Consider the following 17,879-nt stretch of genomic DNA (forward strand, 5'->3'; position numbering starts at 1 on the left):
TCGGTAGATATTACACAGATAAATGTTTGATCCCCACCCAACCTTCCGAAATGCAAGGAAAAATAAAATCAAAATGGTTTAAAAGTGTGAGTATATTCAAGGTCATCTTGAACCTTTTCACTTTTAACCACTTGTGGTGGTATACAACAATTGATAGTTTTATTTCAATTAAATAGAATTTAATAATTCATGTATCTTGTGTAAAATGTGAAGCATTTCTTGATTACTAGACTGCACAAAATAAACCAAGATCAATGCTGAATACCATCACAAAATGTTTAATTTACACTTCTTCCATTTATGGACTAAAACAAACACTCAAAAACACACAATAAGTCATTTATTCCCAAGTACATTACAAAAATAGTTAAATAGCACATGATTAAATTCTAGAAAGTATACCAAAAGAGTATTGCAGCTTGTGACACTGCATCAACCTTTCAAAATTTAAGCCAAGTTGAGGCGTCAGACCCACACATAAACTGGATAAGCTAGCCTTCAAGTTAATCCATTTACCTTAAGGTTAAATTTTGATGCCTGTAGTTATAAGACTGATTATTACTGTTGATAGGTTCAAGTTTGCCAAATGTTTATTGGCTGGTCAATATTTATTCATTAATTGGTTGACCAATCATATTGCCATATTGGCAAACTAACCAAACTGTAACATGTTGATTACTTATCCAGTTTTACACAATAGCTGCAGCAGACAATTGTATGAAACCTGTTATGTGTTTTGATTGGTCAATATTTATCCAGTAATAACTACTGACCAATCAAATAATTTTAATGAGTCAACCAGCCAAAATAGAACTTGTAAGCAACTTATCCAGCTGTATTAAATAGGCTGTAGGCGACCCCATATGATTATGGTATCACTTGAAAGGTTTGATTTATTTTTTTTGCACACATAACTCTTTCAAATGATTTAAAATCAATATGTGACCAGGCATCCAAAATTCACATACATATATCTGTGTATCAGGTATCTTAACAGAACATTATTCTTCATAGAATTACACTCTTCCATAATAATACATGTAAGTTTTAGAACAAACAAAAAGTACACTGACATTTTACAACATTAAAAAAATAGACTGTTAATTTTTAATAAAAAATAGATGTCTCCCCCTCTGCAAATGTCTCAACATGGTGAACATTTGTGGCAAGTAATTTCAAAATCCTTCAAGTCGGCCAAGAGATATCGAGCAGACACAAAATGCAACCATATGACCTTTGACCTCTAGGTGTGAACTTGACCTTGAACCAAGCTGGTTGCAACATGGGCTCTGAACATCGTCTTAATATGGTGAACATTTAAGCTGTTCAAGAATTATGGAGCGGACCCAATTTGTGACGGACAGACAACTCGAGCAAAAAACTTTGTCTCACCATTTTTTCGGGAGACATAATTTCAAAAAAATAAAATATTATGGCACTTCTGGTTAATACATGAAGAAACAAGAATTTGTGAACATGATTTAACCCATAAGAATTGAAAAGAAAAATACTTGAGCAGGTCAAATAATGAAACCCTTTGTCTTACAAAGAAAGTGATCAATATGAAACAAAATGAATGAACATTTCAATGTCCTCAAAGTTACAAATGATATCAAGAATCAACAATAACATCAATAAAACAAAAATAATTCATATCATCTGTACAGATATTTTTGAATTTAGAATGGATTTAATGGAATGTTGTTGGCATATCAAACTATTTACACATTTGAGTTAAATCAGGGCTTTTCAGCAGAGGCAGAAATTCGACTACCAGTACCTCCCCATTGAAAAAAATGCCTCCTAATCTTTTAAACATTTGTTTTCTAACATTCTTTGTTTTAAAATCAATAAAATCATTGAATCATTGTTTGCACTGATGTCATAGTTTAATTTGTTTCTTATTGTATGGCAATCGTCCATTATTTTGACTAAATGAGCTTAAAGCATTGACTTTCTCAATTTGAATCACGTACGCATTAAAATACCCCAAAATGGAAAGATTTAACCTCTTCAAAATTTTTGCTAAAAAAGCCCTGTAACTACAATAATTCTTTTTAAAGGAAAACAAAATCATCTGACACAGAATAAACCTTTCAATTCAATAAATAAAACATTTTTAAGCATGATTATTGACAAATACTATAAACAAGAGTGCCACTAAGCAAACAATAATGCTCATCTGTTTTTGGTAAAGAAAGGGGCATAACTCAATAATTATTAAAGCGCGAGTAATGGGCCTTGTTGTACATGTGATATTCTCTCTGACTACATGTATGGGTATATTTTGAGTGGGTTTCAATTTATGGCCAAGGTTCAAGTTTTGCCACAACGGCGACAATAGCACCACGGCTATGACAACACCCGAAAAACAGACAAGCCTAAACATTGAATTATAACAAAGAACAAACAATGAAAAATGTATCACATAAAGCAAAAATACTCTGTAAATTTCTGAAACCAGAGAACATAATTATGAAACAAATACAAAATGTAGATAAAGATTACAATCTGATTAAAATAACCGGTATGGCAAAACTGTAGCATTTTTTTTTTATCTTAAGTAGCCTTTTAAAATAATTGTGTGACATAAACAATGTAAGTTTTATGAAATTTAAAACATTCAAAACTGTAAAATAGAACATCTCACTTCGTCAATTATTGTTCATTAGATCTCTGACTTAGAGGAACAAGCACAAAGTTTATTCCTGGAACCTTCTCCGCTTGCTCTGAAAGTTTGGGTTATAAAAGTTCTTACGTTTGTATTGGTAATTATTATTAAACGGACGGCTAAACTTGTTGAAACCTGGCCGGAAGAATTTCTTTTGCACAGAGGGAAACTTGTGCTTGTTCCGACCTACATACCTGTGCACCGGTAAGGACAGGGCCTTCATATCGGGAACAATGTACATGTTCCGCTCGACAATCGAGACTAGAGAGCTTTGCAAATTCTCTTCAAACAGAGAGATGCTGTACTTGGTCAAATTCATGTGAATATTGTCCTTAAATTTGAAGTAAGTTCCAAACTCCCGATAATCGTGTGGCAGACGCATGTAATGGCCGCCCTTCTCTAAAACATGCACAGCAATCTCGCCGTTGACGGCCCTCCGCTTCTGGTCAACAGTGTTCAGCTCGTCCCTCTCGCCAATGCTCTCCATTAACAAGTCAATCCAAACAATCTTGGTCTCGGAAAAGCGCTTCATCAACCAATCAATAAGCTCGGTGGTGCCAGTACGAAACTCGGTCTCTGTCGAGTCAGCAATTTCCGACCCACCAACATGCAGAAGGATGAAGTCCGGCTTTGTCCGGTCGTATTCGTCCTCGACAAGGTCATGTATGTCCTTGAATGGTGGAAAAATGTGAGATAAATTTCATAAGTAAAAAGTTTCTTGGTACCTTTTTAAAATGGTACTCCCTATTTTTAACTGTATGCAGATATTCACTTGAACAGATACATACCCCGGTAACTTAAATAAATTCAATTTTCAATAGAATTTCACTTTCCTCAAAATAAAGCATTTTCAATCATATTTATAAACATCTGTTAACAGAGCTCTTATTTTATCTTTTACAAAGTCTAATCTTTGTTACAAGCATTTACTTTGACAGGAATAACAACTGATGAATAATCGTGAATATAACTGGTTTGCAAGTTCTAAGGATTTCAGCCTAGGGCAGGTTTAAGGGCTCAGGAGGAACCTGTTAAGAATGTTGAAAGAGCCTTTCACATCCATTAAAGTGCTCCTTACTATTTCTCAGGCAAATGTCCTGCAAAAAGGCAACACTTTACAACTGCACTGGAAGCTGAAATTGAAAGCCTTTTATCCTACTTTCAGGATTAATTCTTACTTTTATCATCCCCATTAGTATAAATTAAAATTAGAGCTTATATGAATTGTACAGTGTTGTCGCTTGTTTGAAATGTACAGTGTTGGAGCTTGTGTGAATTGTACAGTATTGGAGCTTGTGTGAAATGTAGTGTTGGAGCTTGTGTGAATTGTACAGTATTGGAGCTTGTGTGAAATGTACAGTGTTGGAGCTTGTGTGAATTGTACAGTATTGGAGCTTATGTGAAATGTACAGTGTTGGAGCTTGTGTGAAATGTACAGTGTTGGAGCTTGTGTGAAATGTACAGTGTTGGAGCTTGTGTGAAATGTGCAGTGTTGGAGCTTGTGTGAAATGTACAGTGTTGGAGCTTGTGTGAAATGTGCAGTGTTGGAGCTTGTGTGAAATGTGCAGTGTTGGAGCTTGTGTGAAATGTACAGTGTTGTAGCTTGTGTGAAATGTACAGTGTTGGAGCTTGTGTGAAATGTACAGTGTTGGAGCTTGTGTGAAATGTGCAGTGTTGGAGCTTGTGTGAAATGTACAGTGTTGGAGCCTGTGTGAAATGTACAGTGTTGGAGCTTGTGTGAAATGTGCAGTGTTGGAGCTTGTGTGAATTGTACAGTATTGGAGCTTGTGTGAAATGTGCAGTGTTGGAGCTTGTGTGAATTGTACAGTATTGGAGCTTGTGTGAAATGTGCAGTGTTGGAGCTTGTGTGAAATGTACAGTGTTGGAGCTTGTGTGAAATGTAGTGTTGGAGCTTGTGTGAAATGTACAGTGTTGGAGCTTGTGTGAAATGTACAGTGTTGGAGCTTGTGTGAAATGTACAGTGTTGGAGCTTGTGTGAATTGTACAGTGTTGGAGCTTGTGTGAAATGTGCAGTGTTGGAGCTTGTGTGAAATGTGCAGTGTTGGAGCTTGTGTAAAATGTGCAGTGTTGGAGCTTGTGTGAATTTTACAGTATTGGAGCTTGTGTGAAATGTAGTGTTGGAGCTTGTGTGAAATGTACAGTGTTGGAGCTTGTGTGAAATGTACAGTATTGGAGCTTGTGTGAATTGTACAGTGTTGGAGCTTATGTGAAATGTACAGTGTTGGAGCTTGTGTGAAATGTACAGTATTGGAGCTTGTGTGAAATGTACAGTGTTGGAGCTTGTGTGAAATGTACAGTGTTGGAGCCTGTGTGAAATGTACAGTGTTGGAGCTTGTGTGAAATGTGCAGTGTTGGAGCTTGTATGAAATGTACAGTGTTGGAGCTTATGTGAAATGCACAGTGTTAGAGCTTTGTGAAATGTACAGTGTTAGAGCTTGTATGAAATGTACATTGTTATTTCAAACTGTTCATATGAAATTAATTTTAAAACAGTTTTCAAATTTCAGTTGTTGACTTTAAATAGTAGTTATCACATCGAACTGAGAATATGAAAAGTTCTGAACATTTAAAAATCTGTCATTATAATCGATCCAAAAGCGTTAGTTCAACGGATCAATAAAACAAATTAAGAAAGAGGTAAAACCTTCAACATGAGTTGCCTTCGTGTAAGCCAGACCAATTCCCAGTTACGATCCTCTAGCCCTAGACTTAAACTGTTGCCACGATTCATCAAGTTGTTGCTTACAGCACCCAAGTGGTTGGATCCGATCAACCAGATAACACGACTCCCACCACCTTTCCGGCCTCCTAGAAAAGCAATGGAATATTCTTCTAAAGAAGACAAGACTTTACAACTTGTTTTTGAAATATGAATAAAAAAAAGTAGATTAGCGATACATATCTTCTAGCCTGGTAACTAATGACAACTGATATGGTTCAATTGAATAAAAGCATATACTCCATGGAGTCCATATTCTTTGACAAATTTATATATACCATGGTCTCGTTTAACCAAACAATTTTGAACAAACAAACGGAGGTTTTATGTGCAGCATATTAAAATAACATTATTACATTTCAATATTTTTTCTACAAAGATTACAGTTCGTCAAAAATACATTTCAATTAACATTTCCCCCAGTGATTTTTTTAAATTATCATATATATATATGCCTGTGCCTCGACATGGGAAAAATACAAAATCAGGCCAAAATATCTAATTAATGGCAAATATAGATGTTTTCACTTTTTTATGCTTACGTTATGCTGTGAAGGATTCCTTGTTAGTCTTGTCAAGATTTCATTTAATTTTCAAAAAATAATTTTTGGAGAAAAGTGGACATTCTCAAGGGGAAACAGCCTTTAGAAGGCAGTATATTGCACCAAAATAACACTGTGCCCATAATAAAAGACTTGCCTGTTGAACGCATGCCTCTGTCATCTCTGTAAGCACAAGTTGGCTCATCGTCCCTCGCTGACCGTCTCGATCCAGAATCATCCGAATACCTTCTCCTTCGTCTCGGCGTACCACCCTCACTCTTCGAATCGCTAGAACTTGATGAACTCCGTGAATCCCTCTCACGCGAATTCCTGTCCTTCTCACGAGAAGCCCTATCTTGTGAATTACTCTCTTTCTGAGCAGTTTTAGTTTCCCCAATAAACGATCTATATGCTTTCGGCAAAGAGCCTTCTCTTTCTCTTTTTCTGTAGTTATTGGCTTTTGCAAACATTTTCTTCTTTTGTAAAATCTCCTTAAATGTTTCCTTTTCCTCATTGTCGGAGGCCCATTTGCCATAAATATCACTCCTCATCTGTTTTTCATATTCCTCGACAGACTTTACTCCTCCCATGGCCTGTTGTTCAGTTTTAACACTGGTGTTTCCTTGTATAGAAATACGAAGCCCACCTTTAAAAATGGAAGGTTGCTCTTCCCGATCCATATATGCTTTTGGAAACTCCGGAGACTTATCATTGGACACTGACATATCATCATCATGAAGGCTTTTATCCACCTCTTCCTTTTTCACATCAGTAGAACTCTTGACCTCTTTTTCTTCTTCCTTCTGTTTCTCAGAGCTTTTTCTTTTTCTTTTAACTTTCTGCTTTTCAGAATCCTTTCTTTGCTTTTTCAACTTCTTGCTTTTTTTAGCTGAATCTTTCTCTCTTTCAACAGATTCTCTTTCATATTTTACATCATCCCTGCTTTCTTCAGATGAGCTGCGACTACGACTACGACTTACTGAGTCCCTCCTCCCAACCGAATCTCTACTGCGCCTATCCGATTTACCTCCCTTTTCAAATGAATCTCTACTATCTTCAGTTTCATCTTTAGCTATTTCTTTAGGTGATACTTTTCTTCTTTCGGAGTCAGAATCTCTGAACTTGGTGTTCGAGTCATCTTTTTCAACAGACTCACGTCTATCTCTCAATCTATCAAAGGCATCTCCACTGCGTCTGTCTAAATCCCTTTTTCTTTCAACTGAATCTCTGTAATATCCGTCTGACTCTTGACTGCTTGCAACTGATTCCTTCTCCTGCCTTAATGAATCCCTGCTGCTCAAATGAGTATCTCTACCTGATTCCCTTCTCTCAGTTGGTGTGTAGTTTCTTCGTTCATTTGGTGTGTAGTCTTTACGTTCATCTGGTGTGTAATCTGCTCGTTCATTTGGTGTGTAATCGGCTTGCTCACTTGGTGTGTAGTCTGCTCGTTCATTTGGTGTGTAACTCCGACGCTCATTTTGTGTGTAATCGTACTGTGATCGTTTCTCATGCTTCTGCCGATGATCGCTAGTCTGCAAGTATGGTGGCGAAGTCACTTCAGGGGGAGGAGTGAAAACCTCCGGCTCGGTTGCAGGGGTATGCACTCTTTGTGCCGAAGAGACTGGGGCATATCTGGAATCATGGTGGGGTGAAATATCCCTATCTCTTGGTAAAGGCGCATGTGAGTCATCCTTGCGTGAAGGGGGGGTATCCCCATGAGTCCTGTAAAGCGGAGAAATATCCCGATGAGCCAATGGCGGTGAAACCATCCTTGGTGGTTCGTCTGATCGATCATTGTCAATTGGCAGTCCCGTCTCTTCATCTAAAAGACCCTCGTCAACCAAGCGCTCGTTAAGCTGGTGTTGTGCGCTCTCAACATGCTCATTGGCGTGGATTTCAGAGTACAAACTGAGCTGGCAAAGTGTGCAGAAGCCCCATCGCTCGACTGGAGACTCTGAAAACAGATGTAGTACATTAAAACAATAATAATGGTGGATATGTTTAGTAGTTGTGCTCTACACGGTTTAAAAATAGAATATACATACTAAGTGTTTCCATAAATCTTAAACAGGATAAACTTTAATGATACTGATTAAATAATTTTAATACTTTTTTTTATTCATGCAATTAAAACATTTCTCTAAGAATGTGTATTCTCACTAAAGATGTACACATGAAGACCTTTTAAATTACACAACATGTATTTTTTTACAACTTTTAAGGTTTTTTTTTTGGTTATTTTTAAACTTCTCCTTGTTAGTGGTTTTTCTAACTAGGGTGCATGCAAACGGCCCACAACACCAGCTTATACATTTCCACTTGCATAGCAAGTGGAAAGGCTAATTCTTACCAGTATGCACACAACTCTCGTCAATATCTTTAAGGGCAATACATGTGCACGTGTACAAAGAATACACGCCACTCTCTAGCAAGGGCAAAAGGAATAAAGAGCAACTCCAATGAAGGTGCAATCAAATATTCATCACAGGAGAGAAAAGATAATAGAAGCCTCTGTTCTCAAGATGAACTGCATTCTCAATATAAAATGACGATCTCCCAACGAATCGATGTCGTCAATCCGTGCAGCTTCCTGTTCACATTGCCAAATATTTCATAAAGAGTAAACTGTTTCAAGTCTCAACTTCAGCACTTTCTCGGGAAGACAAAAAGCAAACTGTTCTATGACCTCAGCGGGTTTTTTTCCACAAAGCTAGAAGCAAACTGTTCCAAGACTTCAGTTTTTTTTCACAATGTAAGAAGCAAACTGTTTTAAGACCTCAATGTTTTTTTTTAACAAAACACAGCAAAAATCTTCTCCAGTAAACGTTTTCATTTAAACACTTCTCTGGTATAACATTTTCATATAATAAATTCTCTTTAGATGCATTCTGAACAATTTGGAAGAACAAAATGCTTCCTTTTTTCATACAAATTGTGTCCCTTTTATAAGGATGTTCAGCACCCTTATACAACAAGATTACATGAAAACATGACTGCAATTATGTGAAAAATCAACATCATGCTTAAACTGATTTATTCTGTGATTCAAAGCAAAACCATAACAATGAACACTTATAAACTTCATGGTTCAAGCACTACTTCAATGAATACAGTAATTGGATGGAAAGGATTTCGGAACTAAAATGCAGGGTAAAAAGATCTATTAGAAGAGATTTTTGCAAAACAAAAAAGATTTCTTTTTATACTGAGAAACAAAACACTATCAAAAAGATTAAGTAATAGCGAAAACACATTGCAAGATGTTCATGTATGTAATTCAATGGACAAAATAAACAAACACAAATAAGATGAGCCTTGTTCTCATGTTAAAACATACATGTATACAATATTCGTAATTTTTTTTTAACTATTATCCCTTACAAAGGGTAGGGAACTTCTATCCACAAATTCTTACCATTTTGCATATGGTACAAACTACAAAGTATGTATTCAAAGTCAGTCTGTTAAGGATTTGAGATTGCTTGAGTTAATCGATCTTTGCGGTGGCTGACTTGAAACAGGTGGCTGATTCAACACTGGCGGCTGGCCATAAATTGCTGGACTAGGGGGTAGAAATGGGGGGTAACCCGGCACACTGTAGGGTAGGGGCATGCCTGGAAAGTAGGGGTAGCCAGGATACATGATGGGGGCTGGGGGCAAGGCACCGCTGACCGGTGGCCCTGTAGAATGAGAGGGTGAATAGTGGGAGCGCTTCTCTCCTCTGTGGTCATCATGTGAAGACCTTCTACCATCTAAATTGGACTTAAATTTCTCCCTTGACCTACTTCTGCTCCTTGACCTTGACCTACTAGATCGAGATGAATACTTTCTTGGCCTACGACCTCCACTTGGTGACCTTGACCTGCTTGACCGAAATGAAATATTTCTTTGCCTACGACCTCCACTTTGTGAATTTGACCTAGATCTACAAACCCTAGACCTTGACTGTGACCTACTCCTTGATTTCCTTGTAGGACTCCTTGACCTTTGACCCCTGTTAGGTGACCTACTTACTGACCTGAAGGATCTACTACCACCTTTCCTAGATTTTGACCCAGAATTGTTTGAATACCTTCTTTCTGACCTATTGACCTTTGACGGTACACCACCTGACCACATGCGACCATGGGCAATGTTGGAAATGGGTGGGCCATAAAATGGAGGAGGGAAAGTATTGAACATTGGTGGGGCATCCATAAAAACATTTCCTCTTTCATTTCGGTGGGCAGATGGTGTAGAGCCTGATTTAGACGATCCAGCTTTCCTTCTTTTCTTTGCTATATAATCACTAACAGGGACGGTCAGCCATTTCATCTGTTCTTCCGTAATAAAGCCCAACTGTTCACCACTTAAATGGAAGAAATTCTCCTTTGTAAGGTTATTCAGTTGCTGAGGGGTCATGTGAGGCACAAAGTGGTAAAAGACCATGGGCAAGTGAGGTACTTGGAACATGTTCAATTGCTCTCCCGTAAACTTCGCAATCTGTGGGGGTGTAAACATGAAAATATCTTCTGGGTTCAGGGACTGAATATTCTCCTTGGAGAGCATACAAATGTAAGCTGGGTCAATTTCAGGAATGGATGGGGATGGCCATTGAATGTATGGAAAGAATGATCCATGACCAGTTATGAAGTACTTAATCCCTTTGTGTAGCTGTTCTACATAGGCTTTCATACCTTTCTCATTTAAGTGGAGGAAGCCATCAGTTTGAGACTTAAAATATTTCTCTTTCAAGTTTGTGCGGAATTCATTATGGTACAAATAAGCCCCGCCAACTTCTTCAGAAACAAAGTACTTCATTAAAAAGCAATTAATGCGTCTCCTAGATTTAGCCAAAGTTTTCCCTTTGGCCGCATTACTGTGCCAGGGGGGCAAAGCTTGCGACCATACCAGAACCACACCAGGAAACTCCTTCAAAATCCATTCACAAGCTGCCTTTATATCGTCCACTGCATCCACATTGCGTCCTTCACAAACATTTTGTTCCCCACACTGAAAAATGATAATTTCCGGACGTTCATCTGGATGACTTTTCATCATGAACTTCACAGCCGCTCCGATATCCGCAGTCATCATTTCCATTTCTCCATGGAGACGGACCGAAGAAACATCCTCACCAAGCAATGTTGAAAGGCTCAAATCTTTGTTCATCTCGCAAAAATGCATAAGGTCCTTTATAACAGAAGAGCCTATCACCCAAACAAGCGGCTTGGTCAACTGTCGTCCTGAAAATAGATATTGGTAAGTTGACTTTATTTAATAACAAGCTAGGTTTATTTTGCTTCACATGTCTGTATTAAAACTAACATCATTACCAAAGCAAATACGTAATTTACAGATCAAGTACCAAATTAAATAATTCCGTTTTCATAAATACAACCATTTCCTTCAGTCTGGCATTTAGCTTCCTTATTATAACAAGTACTTGATCTTTTTAAAAAACACATATGGTCAATTGCTTGAACAAACTTTACCTTAAAAAGTAGTTCATCAAATGTGACAACTTACTACACCCGATGATATCACTACTCAGTGACTTCAGGCATAAGTAAGGCAATCACTACATATTGCAAATGCCGGCAGTTACTACAATCAATCAACTATTGACAATTGAAAATTACACCTTAAACAATTAAGATTAACAAAATCAACTAGAAACAATAATGGTACAAATTTCTCAATGCTTGGTTTGCTATACAGCAAGTATTGATCCTATGTGAGAGATCTTGGGTGCCAAACACCTAGATCTGGTATTTTGTTTGCTTCTAGGCTAATCCTTGTAGAAGTTTTAAGCAAGAACTAAGCCTATTCCAAATGTTAAAATACTCCATTTCAATTCAGTCCATCATTATTGTTTATACTGTCTAAACTGTCTCAATGTCTTCAAAACATTTTCCAAACATTTCCTTGGCAACGCTTTTTCAACCTTCCAATAAAGCAAACCATTCAACTATTGCCTTGTCTTAAAAGCCATAACCGTCCTTTCAAATCAGCTCATCTTCCAATTTTACAATGCAATACCATCAGCTCGATCCGTATTAATTTAGTTTCTGTAAAAAAAACAAGAGATGTATAAATTTATTGCAACAACAGAATATCTTTCTTAGGAACAAATCAGGAAAGACAAACCTACACGTAAATACTGGAATTGATTATAAACATCCATAGAACAAATTCAACACTCACCTCAACTCAGCATTTTGCCCCGATCTTTATATACAGATTATTTGCTGCATTTATGCTTTTATTAATTTCTTTTTTCCCTTGTTCCTGGCCTGGATCTAGTCTGGTCATCTTCGCTTTATTTCAACAGCTCAATTTCAGTTTCTATACCATTTATTTAAACATCAAAATTGCCGCTTTGATTTATTTTTTTGTATACTCTTATACCTTTACCTTTCGTTCCCTGAAGTTTTCGTTATCTTTTTTCCCCCATTTCATCATCTCCGTCATACTTAAAATCAGCTCTACTTTTATCAACTTCCGCTTTACTTTTCATTTCATTTTTGATACTTTAGTGACCAAATACATTCTCTGCTCCCTTTATTCGACCACGGCTACTCTGTACTTTCACCAATGAACATGGTAACCATTGGTTACCAACCCTTCAGGTTTCTTTTCCTATATGTGATATCTTTGCTCTTTGTTATCACTTTATATAGACCTGTGAACTACTTTACCTGGACGGTTCTTGAAATCTGGTAAGTCTTGTTTGTATGACGATCGCTTTCGGTCCATGTCTGTAAATGTAAATATTTTCTTTTATAATCATTATTTTACAAAATACACTTCTAGTTAAACAAACCATTGTTAAAATTAATCTTCATACAGGCTACTTTATACTAGTTTTACACGGCATGGTAAAAATCAGTCCAGTCCGGCAAATTGTCGGTTTTCAGAAGCCGTTAGCTTACCTTGTGAATGTCTGTCTGGTGATACATCGTCTTCCTCCATTCTACGCGCATCAATACGACTCCTGGAGATACAAGATGGTCACATTTACAACTGACTGTATAGCATTAAATGGTAAGATTGTGAAATATTTTTTTAGTTTGGATTAAAACTTTATGATCATATTTACGAACAAACTTAACATACTAGTCAGTGGAAACCTAATATAACTGAGCAAATCACAATCACTAATATCTTCAGTCAAATTCATATTTAATTAGCTCTTCACAGCCAGGGACCAATAACAACTCCTTCTTCCAGCTACAGCTTGATAGAATGTATTAATTTCCCCTTAGCACCTTGTTCCTCTTCTGCAGCACCCTGTTCTTCTAAAACCTGGTTTAAACCCTACATGTCTGCTTCTTGCTGTTCATATGGGGGGGGGGGGGGGGGGGGGGGGGGGGGGGGGGGGGGGGGGGGGGGGGGGGGGGGGGGGGGGGGGGGGGGGGGGGGGGGGGGAGGGGGAGGGGGAGGGGGAGAGAGATTAAGGAGAAAGGTTTTAAGACATCAAATAAAAAACAACTTTTCCCACCTTGCATCAACCATGCCGCCCTCAGGTTTGCGCCGCAGTAGACTGTTTCTGAGATCCCCTGGGTCCCGAAAGTTCTCAGGCTGGTCACCATGTCTCTGCTGCGATCGGTAAATCCTTTCATACCTCGGGTCTGGCTTTGGGTCAAGTCTGTTCACAGTAAATATGTTTCTATCAATCAATGAAATATATGTCAATCAAATTTCGTGAAACAGGGTTTATCTGTTACACTGTTTGCAAATTAACTCAACAAAATGTGCTTGGCAATCAGTTAAACAAAGCAGGATTTTCACCGAGGAGACAGTCAATTTGTATCGCCCAACCATATCAAGGTTACTGTTTTTTTTTGTTTTATGTCAAACTTCTTAACTTATTTCTTTATTTTATAAGCTTTATAAATGCAGTTTCTGCTATAATTTTATTGTTGACATAGCAGGGCTTTCACCATTTTTGTCCCTAACATACTTTTTAAATCCTGGCTAAAACACTTGTATAGATAAGTTATCATGTTTGCAACAATACTGAATATAGTACGGCCATGGATGCATGCTATGGTCTTCAGTTTACCTTGTTTTAATTTGACAAGCAAAAATGCAAACTTTCTCATATGACTTCTGCAATGTTCAATGCACTTCTCACAGTAGAAAACTTTCAAATTATAAATAAATCAGTGGTCGAAACTAGTACAAGCCCTGCATTGGTAAAATTCTATAAAACAGAGCTTGTTTAAAAAAACGGACACCAAGCACCAGGTATTCATTTTAGTGACTTATTTTGATGACAGGTTAATTAAAAATTATAATTTAAAAAAAAATATTTCTTTTTTTTTGCTAAACACCTCATATACCTACCTCACTGTCACAGGGATGTCCTCATATCTTTGTGACCTGCAACATTTAAATGAGCCAAACTATGAGCTCATGCTTTTAAACACATGTCTGACAAGAACTTAAGTTCTGCCATTTTTTAGGTGTTGTATCTTTTAAACCAGTCTTAACTAGTGTTACATTTAATTTAAGGAGGGAGTGATATGATCTAAAAAAAAAAATTTAACTGAAAATAACTGAAAAATGTCAAAGTATATTTCACTAACACCTAAAACTTTGAATGTTCCCTACCGTTCATGTGATCGAACCATCCTTCTGTCCACATATGGGTCATCTCTATCTGTCCGGTGAGTGACACGGAAATCAATCTCATCTCTCATGTCATCTCTGCGATCATCTCTCCTCGGCTTGTCAACAGGCTTGACAGAGATGGTACGCTTTTCCACATAAGCCTCTTCATCTAAAATATCATCGTGATGAAACGCCTTGATTTCATCTCGGTCAAAAATTGCTTTCTCATAATACTTTTTCCGATGCAGCATTTTAAATGTTTTCGTGTTGAAATCATAGTTAACAGGGACGTCCTCATCATCGTATAAATGAACATTAGCTGATGGTCCCCGATGTATCCCAATTGTGATGTTCTCCTCAAAATCAAATGGCCCTGCAGCTTGTTGTTCCAAAGTCTCAAATCTTTTGTTTAATCTTTCCATTTTGGGACCCCGGTTGACAATAACGACGTAGTCAATTTCCCGTTTTTTTCCTGTGCCAGCTGAGGGGAAAAGTGGGGCACGCGCTGAGGAAACGTGTTCTGAGCGTCCAGAAGAATTGTGTTCAGAGCGGGAAGAGGAAATGTGTTCTAGGCGTGATTTTCGACTGGGACCTGGGGAAGGGGACCGGCGACGGTGATCATATGGGCTAGTCTCTTGCTTTAATCTGTTGAATAATAGAGGTCTGTCAAGTTTAACAATTACCACAATGAATTTAAACAAAATTAATCTGAACAAGAGCTTTAAGAACTATACAAGATGTGCCCATAATATACAATTTCTTGTACAATACAAAACCAAGTGTTTAGAAAAAGCTTAAACTTGCAAATTTCTAATCATGGAGTCAGACATTTACACAATGCAATCCATGATACATGTAGTTCTCTGACCCTCTGTTTATATTACATTTTCATTCAACTATATGACAAGCAACTAACAAAAGTTTCATGAAAGGCGACAAATTATTGTCCATTTACAATGGTTAAAATTAGCAAAAGCCTGCAAACGCTGCACTGGTAAAATGCCTTCTTGGCTTTCTCAAATTCTGCATTTTATATAGCAGGGGTTGTTAACACTTGATGCCAAGCACTAATGTAAGAATTCAGGCATGTTCATCCAAAAGTCTTTTTTCCATGACTGCATTGAAAGCAAATGAATAACTAAATAACACAATGTTTGCTTACTTTTTGTCTCTACTGTAAGGACTTGGCGTGCGAGATCGGCGTGCGGACCTCTTATCAGGAATATCTCCGGAATGGGGCTTCACCTGTTGTCTAGCGTAGTCTCTCTCTGACGACTGAGATCTATGACGTGGGGACCATCTTTGACTGCGCTCTGGGCTCCTTAACAACACAGTCAACACAACTTGTCAAGGTGCGAATAACCATTCATAATTAGAATTTTGTTTCATCTTTCCCAAATGGTGGAAAATACCTAGTGAGTTGCTAGTAAAGACTTAATCAAATCTAGTCGCTATCATTTTGATTGATATTACCATGTCATTTGCAATAAAAGACATGTTATCTCAAACATGGAAATTAATTATGTATAAGCATTTACAATTCTTGTCTTTCATTCAGGTACTTCCTAAATATTATCATTATTATTAAATTTATTACTATTATTATTGATTTACAATATGCAATCATTTCAAGTATTTCATTGAACTGAGGAAAAATAAAAAAGCGTTAAATGGTGAACATAGTCTTTGTAGGCATTTATTGGTTCAATTTGTATCATCTTTATATAGCTCTGAAAACATCTAGAAGTCTGAAGATGATTATATAATTATGAATAATTTTAGAATGTATTTCTCATGTAGTTATCGGAAATAGTGTTAAATATTGATGTTGTTGAGAAGCTGAGGGAAAAATTGCTGGTGCAGTTAAAGCGTCATATACATACAAAAGAACACATACATTCTTTAATATTGTAAAGGTATATAAAACACTGGCAACCAAATATTTTCTAATTTATTGAAGTTAAATTCAAAACTTGTTGCAAATTTTAAACCTTTAAAAAACATGAATAGGGAAAAATAATTAAATTCATTAATTTAATACAAATTTTAAAACTGTTGTAAGGCAAAGTACTTAACCACATATTTACAGTTCTATGCTCAACAAATACCTTTTTCTTGGAGGTGATCTTCGTCGTTCCCTAGAGCGTGAACGGTCTCTAGAGTAAGACCTTGACCTTGATCTTTGACGCCTCGGTGAATATGACCTTGACCTTTCGCAGACAAGAAATCAATTAATATTTATTTCATTCAATGTGATGCAGTCTCATCAGTGATTAGCCCATGAGCAGCACAAGTAGATGCTAATGCTTGTCTCTTTTTTCAGCTGATAAAGGGGCAGACTAAATATCATTTTATTATTTATTACAACCAGTTTCGCTTCAAACTCTTCAGGGTGAATCACAATAACAAATGAAAGCCATCATAGATCCAGTGTCACCAAAAAACATTTGTTCATAAAACAGATAAATGGGGACAAATTATATGCTCGGGCACCTCTGAATGAAACAACCTCCATTTAAACTTATGTAAGGCCACTAACAGTTTTCTTTTTTTATATGTAAATGCAACATAACAATTCGAGGGGTGAATGCGAAAAGGTTCTAAGTGACATTAAATAAAGAAGCAGATAGAACCTTTTCGCTTTCACCCCTCGAATTGTAACCCAAAAATGTGCGTTGACATCTCGACGCCTTTGTCAGGTGCAAGGTGCTTTGTGATAAACCTATGAGGAAAAGCCCTTTGCGCTCAACCCACAACTGCCAGAACACTTGCACGGTGCTCTAACCACCGAGCTAACCAGGCAGCTGGTTCTAACCCACACACTACAGCATTAACCTTTTTATTTATTCAATGAGACCCCGATTGTTGCCGAAACTGTTGGAAGTACCTGAAATGTTTTATGTGGCCCGAGTTGAAATGAAACCAAGCAATCACCAATAGTGAGTATTGATCATAAAAGGGTTGGTAAATGTGACTCACATTATTTTATTGTGTTTTATGATAAAATGTGATAAAATTTCAATCATTTTTCCGGCCAATGGGATGAATTATTGGACAGGCAAATACTGCAATAGCGAAAGTTGGACTACGTTTACACGCGTGTTACCCAAAATACATAACAAGAGGAGAAAAAACAAGATTTGGTTCGTAATATGTGCTATTATTTTAAACCTGCGATCTTTGTTCCTTGGCGATGCTCGCCTTGGTTGGGGCATCTTGCAATATTTAGTATTTGTCAATTTGTTTTAACTTCCTCTTTGCTCGCCATTGAAATAACGCCTCGTGTAAAATCGATAAATCAGGTTATCCAATCAGAATGACTGTGACA

General features: G+C 37.2%; 2 protein-coding genes across 4 annotated transcripts; both read right to left on the bottom strand.

The window, feature by feature from the left end:
* Positions 1-323: 323 nt before the first annotated feature.
* Positions 324-17,859, bottom strand: LOC128206207 (zinc finger CCCH domain-containing protein 13-like). 3 transcript variants are annotated; one of them, XM_052908518.1, is made up of 12 exons: positions 17,723-17,785; positions 16,660-16,761; positions 15,714-15,872; positions 14,552-15,196; positions 14,285-14,320; positions 13,437-13,583; positions 12,868-12,929; positions 12,634-12,693; positions 6,111-7,907; positions 5,337-5,500; positions 3,750-3,804; positions 3,254-3,341 (listed from the first exon to the last, which is right to left on the bottom strand). In XM_052908518.1, the coding sequence occupies exons 1-11, from the start codon at positions 17,764-17,766 to the stop codon at positions 3,787-3,789; spliced, it is 3,234 nt and encodes a 1,077-aa protein (XP_052764478.1). In that variant the 5' UTR covers positions 17,767-17,785; the 3' UTR covers positions 3,254-3,341; positions 3,750-3,786. The 3 variants fall into 3 exon arrangements, with proteins under 3 accessions (XP_052764476.1, XP_052764478.1, XP_052764477.1); XM_052908516.1 differs by lacking the exon at positions 3,750-3,804 and having other exon boundaries at positions 324-3,341; positions 17,723-17,859; XM_052908517.1 differs by lacking the exon at positions 3,254-3,341 and having other exon boundaries at positions 3,348-3,804.
* On the bottom strand, positions 8,971-12,606 carry LOC128206208 (uncharacterized). Its single transcript, XM_052908519.1, has 3 exons — positions 12,140-12,606; positions 11,428-12,003; positions 8,971-11,178 (listed from the first exon to the last, which is right to left on the bottom strand). The coding sequence occupies exon 3, from the start codon at positions 11,117-11,119 to the stop codon at positions 9,410-9,412; it is 1,710 nt and encodes a 569-aa protein (XP_052764479.1). The 5' UTR covers positions 11,120-11,178; positions 11,428-12,003; positions 12,140-12,606; the 3' UTR covers positions 8,971-9,409.
* Positions 17,860-17,879: the final 20 nt, after the last annotated feature.

This window comes from Mya arenaria, chromosome 10 (assembly GCF_026914265.1).
Source record: "Mya arenaria isolate MELC-2E11 chromosome 10, ASM2691426v1".
In the NCBI taxonomy this organism is placed as follows: domain Eukaryota; kingdom Metazoa; phylum Mollusca; class Bivalvia; order Myida; family Myidae; genus Mya; species Mya arenaria.

Bases quoted from the DNA above. Each gene is read 5' to 3' on its own strand.
- LOC128206207 (XM_052908516.1), bottom strand. From the start codon at position 17,766: ATGCCCCAACCAAGGCGAGCATCGCCAAGGAACAAAGATCGCAG. The intron at 15,197-15,713 runs GTAAGCAAACAT...ATTATTCAACAG, and splicing joins CCTTACAGTAGAGACAAAAA to ATTAAAGCAAGAGACTAGCC. The intron at 3,342-5,336 runs GTTTTACCTCTT...CCACCATTCAAG, and splicing joins GAAGGCAACTCATGTTGAAG to GACATACATGACCTTGTCGA.
- LOC128206208 (XM_052908519.1), bottom strand. From the start codon at position 11,119: ATGCATTTTTGCGAGATGAACAAAGATTTGAGCCTTTCAACATTGCTT.